General features: G+C 36.0%; 1 protein-coding gene across 1 annotated transcript in view; it reads left to right on the top strand.

Annotated features, from left to right (window-relative positions):
• LOC106877587 (protein Smaug homolog 1) overlaps positions 1 to 7,776 on the top strand; it is a 109,141-nt gene that overhangs the window by 80,995 nt on the left and 20,370 nt on the right. The window contains exons 5-6 of the mRNA XM_052973497.1: positions 5,796 to 5,882; positions 7,242 to 7,487. Of these exons, the coding sequence (XP_052829457.1) occupies positions 5,796 to 5,882; positions 7,242 to 7,487 (333 nt within the window). The remainder of the gene's footprint in view (positions 1 to 5,795; positions 5,883 to 7,241; positions 7,488 to 7,776) is intronic.

Here is a 7,776-nt window from a genome sequence, read left to right as displayed (position 1 = left end):
TCCTGTGCATACATTTTAGAAATGGTGATGTAACACCCATCAACAGATGCGTAGTACTCACTATTGAATGGTGTTTTACTATAAGCAACGAGCATTCCATTATAAGCATCAAGCATTCCACCTATAGAACAGGCTTCAGTAAGGTAGCCACACAATTTTGTAACAATGTTATTTCTATGTACAGGATAATATGGTACCTGGACCCACAAATGTCCTGTTGTTTGTGAAATACTAAGGTTGACTTTTTTATATGGGGTCTATGGAAAATATTTGGTCTAAAATAGGAGATTGACTTCTACATGAGATTGATTATTACTCGAGTATATATGGTAATTAACCATACATTGTCTCAGCATTCCCCTTCGTTTATTATATTAAAATTACAACAGCCATAGTTACACAACTGAAATATCCGACATGGTAAAAAATTATATGTTGCTTTTCATGATGTTTATATCTTTATCTGTTTTTTTAAATTTTTTTTTAATATATACTTGTTTCAGTTATTAGGCTGTGACCATGCTGGGGGCACCACCTTGAAGAATTTTTAGTCAAATGAATTGACCCCCCCCGGGAACTTCTTTTTTATTTATGCTCTGGTAGAATCATTAGCATGCCAGACGAAATGCTCAGCAGCATTTTGTCCATCTTTAAATTCTGAGTTCAAATTCCTCCAACACTGACTTTCATCCTCTCGGGGTCAATAAGATAAATACCAGTTGCATACTGGAGTCAATGTAATTGGTTAGCGCCCTCCCCCAGGCCTTGTGTCTAAAATTAGAAAGGATTATCTATAATGTAATGTTTCAAGTTTCACTATTCCAAAAATTATTTCATGTTCCCTCAAAGTTTATAAATATTTATAATGTCAATGTGTGTGTGTGTTGTGTGTGTAGGGCTTCTACAGTTTCCAACTAACAAATTACTTACAAGGTATTAGTTGGCCTGGGGCTTATAGAAGACACTTGCCTAAGAAGCCATTCGATGGGACTGAACCCGAAACCTTGTGGTTACAAAGCTAGCATCTTAACTATGCCTGCACCTATGTGTGGAACAATTCCTATAAGTTGCTGCACAGCATGAACTGCTGTTAATTGTTTTTTTCTTTGTTATTCTTTAGTTTGTTTTAGAAAGTAAGGATAAGGATATACTGGAATACTGCCTTTATATATATTTTTTTTTTGGTAACCATTTCTACAGTAATCTAAGTGGTGTATTTTATTTTCCTACTGATAGTAGCACCAGTTTCTACATATTCAGGTATCACTTTACCTGTAAAGAATTTGGCATCACTCACAAAGTATTTCTAGTGGTTCATAAGAAATAAATTAAAAAAAAAATATCACACCAACATAAGGCGGTGGCAGCAGTGAATGGCAGAAGCAATAGAATACGGTATTAAATGCTTTGCAGTATTTAATTAAATTTCTTTTTCAGTTCAGATCTGTTGACTTCTCCCAGACTGAATTCCACCATGAATTTTTTGGCATTTGCCACTTATTTTATCAAATATATGTCCCCACCATAAGGAAAACAAAAATGGCTTTGTACCAATATATATATATATCATCATTGATTGACGTCTGGCTTCCATGCTGGCATTGGTTTGGTTGGTTTAAGATTTAATGAGTCAGAGAACTGCATCAATCTCCAGTGTCTGCTCTGGCATGGTTTCTATGGCTGAATGGCCTTCCTAATGCCAGCCACATTACAGAGTGTACGGAGTGCTTTTAATGTGGCCCCAGCACTAGTGTGGTCATCTAGTAACTGACAAGGCAAGCAAATGAGTGTGTATGTATGTAGTATTGGAGGAGGTGGCGTTATGCCAGCTATTGGAGAGAAAGGACAGGAAGGAACAAGTGTTTTGTTATGGAGAAGATACATGGCTAACTCAGCTAGAGATGATGGTGATGAGATGTCAGAGTATACTCTCGAGGTACAATAAGGGAAATATAAAAGAGAATAGGGACAGAAGTTTGAAAAGGGTATAGATGTGTAGGTAAGTTCACAAGAGTGTGAGAGGGATGAAAATAGAAGTGAATGAGGAATTTGGGTGGAAGCATGGCCAATAGTGAATATCAGTGGACTGGCAGAATAGAACCAAACTGGGGTTGATATAATCAACTACCCACTTCCCTGAAATTTCTTGCTTTCTACCTAAGAAAGAGAAAAGAAACTTCAAATATATTTTATCCTCTTGTCAGTAGGTAGATATTTTACAACATTTCATATTTTGTTGATTTAATTATTAGTTTTAAATCTTTCAGTAGCAGGTATTCTACCAGTTACTATTCTCTTTTATTAAATAAATAATGATGTACTAAAATGTGTCACACATTTCTCACATGCTTATTGTGAGTGTGCTATGTGGTTGATCATGTTTCCACTAAACTGCTACAAAATATAATCAAAAAGCTGTTAAACTTTTCATTTTTCATAGCTATATTTCTTATTTCTTTATTGCCCATAAGGGGCTAAGCACGGAGGGGACAAACAAGGACAGACAAAGGGATTAAGTTGATTACATCGACTCCAGTGTGTAACTGGTACTTAATTTATCGACCCTGAAAGGATGAAAGGCAAAGTCGATTTCTACGGAATTTGAACTCAGAACATAACGGCAGACGAAATACCGCTAAGCATTTCACCCGGGGTGCTAACGTTTCTGCCAGCTCGCCGCCTTTACAACTACATTTCACAACTGTATTTCTGATGTGTAAAGTGCCTTTGCATTTTCATATGCTTTCAATATAATGATTTTGAAAGGGTTTACTAAAATATCTAATTCTATGTGTATATTGTTAATGTTTGTTTTTATATTCAGTCTTAATAAAAAAACAATTTTACATTAATCTGATGGGTTTGTAACAAGAGGTTAATTAAGAGTTGGGCTTTACCAATTTAGGAAGTATATTTGGATGTGTGCACCTAAGAAGGTTTGAAATGCATGTTTTACAAAGAGGTAACAATAAATATCAGAAGGCAATGTTTTTGGTTCATCATCATCGTCGTTTAACGTCCGCTTTCCATGCTAGCATGGGTTGGACTAACAAACATAATATATTCCTTGCTCACACATGAAATAGCGGGCACAACAGAGATAAGCGTACAAGACAACAGGGTGTAGGACATGAGTGAATTCCTTAATATACATCAAGGTAGTTAGCTCCAGGCAGGCAGGTGGACGGATGGATGGACTCCTATGCTATTAATTCTGACAATTCTGGCTTGAGATTTCATTTAACTCTTTTGATACCAACCTGCCTGGAAGCACCTTTTGATCCGATGATACCAATTTCCTGTTTAAAAGTGATCTACATTAAAACCTTCCATCAAGATTTCATGTGAAATTTGTTTTAGATATAAGCTTAATAATTAAAAAAAAAGAAGTTATTTGAATGAATTCTCCATTATTTTCAAGAAATAATTGAAACAAAAGCAGTGCATTTCAGCAGAATTATAGTAACACAAGGACATAAACACTTCAGTATTGACCATCTCAAGTGGAGTAGTAGTAGTAGTCGTAGTAGTAGTCATCGTCGTATGCTGTTGTTTATTGGCATAGGTTTGGCAGGTCTCAGCACGTAGCCAATCATTACAGTCTTTTGGTATCTAGCACACAAAACAACAGGTAGAAACTAGTAATAAGATGGCAAGCTGGCAGAATCGTTAGGACGCCGGGCGAAATGCTTCGCGGTATTTCGTTTGCCGTTACGTTCTGAGTTCAAATTCTGCCGAGGTCGACTTTGCCTTTCGGGGTTGATAAATTAAGTACCAGTTACGTACAGGAGTCGATGTAATCGACTTAATCCCTTTGTCTGTCCCCTCTATGTTTAGCCCCTTGTGGGCAATAAAGAAATAAGAAACTAGTAATATTTGCTGTATATGTCATGTATCGTTTTAACTGCAGGATATCTTTCTCTTTACAACTTGGACTTGAAAAATTAGGGAAGTTTGTGGCAGAAGTGTCTTAAGCCCTTTAGTGTTCAGATTATTTTGCTAAACCAGATGTTTGTTTTATATTGTTTTGAATTAATCATGCATCATCTTTGTAGTTCCGAGATTTCAATGATGTGATTGCTTAGTTTTAGAATGACATTGTAGGGTATGTGTGAGAGGCTGGATCTGGTCAGTTTCAATATAAAACAGGCTAAATATTGTAGCTGGATATAGCTGGTTTGAATGCTAAAGGGTTAATCATTATCAGTACTTTTAATTGATTAACCAACCACATGGTTCCGGGTTCAGTCCCACTGCGTGGCACCTTGGGCAAGTGTCTTTTTTTTTTGTATTTGCTGCTGATTAGGTATTCCGCATATGTGCGGTAATTTTTGAAAAATTAGACATATATGCACAAGTCATGTTCTCTATGTAATGCCTCGTGCATATAAGTCGATCTAGGCTATTTCGCTGATGATAGTTGGCCTTGCAAAATAGTTTGTTTTGCTAAAATAACTTCAAACCTGGTTCGAAATATAGATGGTAAATGTTTTTATTTTTCATTCCTTTCGAAATTATCCCTAATTTTGTGGTGTAGAGCTTTGGTTACTCTTTCTAGCGGGTCAGATTTCCTTTTATAGGCATCTCTAATGTATATTAAATGTACACTGTATTTTATGTGTGTGTGTGTGTGTGTGTGTGTTCCCCCAACATTGTTTGACAACCGATGCTGGTGTGTTTACGTCCCCCGTAACTTAGTGGTTCGGCAAAAAGAGACCGATAGAATAAGTACTAGGCTTCCAAAGAATAAGTCCTGGGGTCGATTTTCTCGACTAAAGGCGGTGCTCCAGCATGGCCGCAGTCAAATGACTGAAACAAGTAAAAGAGTAGAGTAAAGAGCAATATTCTTCTAAATGAGCTACCTGTACTGTATTTTGGGAAGTCCTTGTCTCACCCATCCAGCCATTAGTTGAGCAAATCGACCCCAAGACTTATTCTTTGCAAGCTTAGTACTTATTCTATCGGTTCTATTGCTGAACCACTATGTTATGGGGACATAAACACACCAGCATCAGTTGTCAAGCGATGTTGGGGGGACAAACACACACACACATATATATGTGACAGGCTTCTTTCAGTTTCCATCTACTAAATCCACTCACAAGGCTTTGGTTGGGCTGAGGTTTATAGTGGAAGACACTTGCCCAAGGTGCCACGTAGTAGGACTGAACCCGGAACCATGTAGTTGGTAAGCAAGCTACTTACCACACAGCTACTGCTGTGCCTAATTAGACTACTTTTATATACGAAAGTGTTATTTTTTTTAAAAAGTATTTTCAAATGAATTCTACGAAATTTTGGAATCCCCATAAAACATTTTCAGTCAAACTTCTTTAACTGTTTAGCATTCAGTTTATCCTGTCAAATGTAATGCTTATTTATCCACATTGTTTTGGAATTTTGAGATTTTGTACCTTTTGAGATTTCATTGATGTGATTGTTTATGTTTAGAACGACACTGTAGAGATGTGAGTGGTTTGAACATAAAACTTAAAATATTTAGTCTAGATATGGTTGGTATAGATACTGGAGAATTACAAATCAAAACATAAAAAAAGTTGATGGCCTAATTGTCTTTAGGCATGCATTATGTTTTGTGCGTGTGCATGCATGCAGTATTTCTGGCAAATGTTGAAGTTGCAAAAACAAGTAATTATAATAATAATAATAATAATCCTCTTTATTATTAAATATGAATGCACAATTAGGATTTAATGGAAAACGTATTGGTTTGTAATTTTTTTTTTTTTTTTGTCCAGTTGTTCAAAAGTTGTTATAAGGTGTTTATATTTCAGGTCGAGGTGGACAGTCTGAGAACCTCCTATGTGCACTTGATATAGATACTTATAGATGCCAAGAATTAAGATATGATCCAAAAGGCTGTAAGTAATTTACTAAAAAGTTAATTTTAAAAGCAAATTCAGTATTTATTCTCACCATGCATTTTCTGCTTTACAAACAACTTAAAACAGGAAAAGAAAAAAAAAGAAATGAGCCAACAAAAGAGCGTCTATGTAGTAGCTAATTCTGCTAGAAATAGCAGCCAAATCATATCTTAAAGGAAAAATTAATTTGACATTATAATCCTAGATACATAAAAGATAGATTGGATGGTCACAATTGAATGCCTTTTTTTTTCTTTCATAGATCTACTTAAATGTGTGCAAAGACTCTGTTCTTTAGTTTTAAGTTTGTTTAAGTTTATGTATAAAAAGATAATAATTTAAAGACCATCCTAAAATTTAAATAATAATCTAGAGAAAAAGAAATTAATATGCATGAAACATCATTTCAAATTAAGTTTGTTTCAACTAAACAGTTCTCAATATCCTCTCATATGCACGCGCGCGCATATGAGAGGATATTGAGAACTGTTTAGTTGAAACAAACTTAATTTGAAATGTTTCATGCATATTAATTTCTTTTTCTCTAGATTATTATTTAAATTTCAGGATGGTCTTTAAATTATTAGTGCGTGCGAGAGAGAGAGAGAGAGAGAGAGATTAGTTTTTGAAATACATCTACTTGGTCCTTATGCCTTGTACTTACCTTCTTGTAGCTTACATGTACACTCTGGCACCCTGTCGTCCTGTCATCACCATTTTTATCTCCCTTCCGGCTACTCTTACCTACCCTCACATAATGTAGGGTAGCCATGTATCTCCTCTCTTGCTACACACCTTTGCTTGTCCCTTTATCATACCCTAGCCTCTCAACCCAACATACAGCTTCCTTTTCCTCTCTCAAATAGACCCCCCCCCCTCAGTCAGGTTGGACAGAGGTGGGGGCATTTTTCTTTTCCTTTCATTTCTTTGTCCTGCTCTTGCAAGTTACTTGGTGACCCCCACTAGTCACCCAGTACATGCTGTTATGTGGTAGGTGTTAGGAAGGGCATCATCTGGCTGTAGAAACTATGCTAAAGCTGACATTGGGACTTGATGCAGCCCTGCAGTTTGTTGGACCCTATCATACTATCCAACCCATCCATGCCAGCATGGAAAACTGACATTGAATGATGATGTGCTAAATGTCGAGTTGTTTTTGCTAGTGACATTTTTCTTCTTTTTTTTTTTTTTTTTTTTTTTTTTTTTTCACTAACTAAACATATATACTATTTTAACAGGTGACTTAAGTATACAAGAAACATACCTAAAAGGATTAATTATCTTTTAATGCTAACTTATTAAAATTTTTAATTTGATATTGTATATATATATATATATATTTCTTTTTTATTTCAGGCATCAATTCACACACTCCTTTACGGCGAACTAATTCTGTTACACCCCCTGATAATATATCAGACTGGCTAGCAAAATGTGAAGATCCTTATTCCCGTATACGTCCATTATCTAGCACTTCAGATCATGCACCATTATCACCTCAGAGCAGTGTGACTTCATCAGGGAGTGGTAGTGACACACATCAAGATGAAGGTGGTCAGCCTATCCGGAATAGTTTCACAGAACCTGGTAGTGGCATGCAAGGTAAGATTAGCCATTTAACTCTTAAGAGTTTATTGATCAGGCCAATTTGTTGGCAACACCTCCAACCTAACCCTGCCATCACAATTCCCCCCCTGTTTAGAAACTATGTATGAGTTAACCCATTGAGCCTAAGAAATGCTTTGTTAGACTAATCGTTATTATTTATTGCCAGCAATGGTGAAAATATAGTAGCTAGAATAAGGAAAGACTGCAAAAAAATTTGAAAACTTTGAAATTTGAGGCATAGGAGTGGCTGTATGGTAAGTAGCTTGCTTACCAACCACATGGT

Source organism: Octopus bimaculoides, chromosome 16, assembly GCF_001194135.2.
Source record: "Octopus bimaculoides isolate UCB-OBI-ISO-001 chromosome 16, ASM119413v2, whole genome shotgun sequence".
Lineage (NCBI taxonomy): Eukaryota > Metazoa > Mollusca > Cephalopoda > Octopoda > Octopodidae > Octopus > Octopus bimaculoides.
Note: the sequence above shows the minus strand (reverse complement) of the source record. Positions and strands in the feature narration are given on the sequence as shown.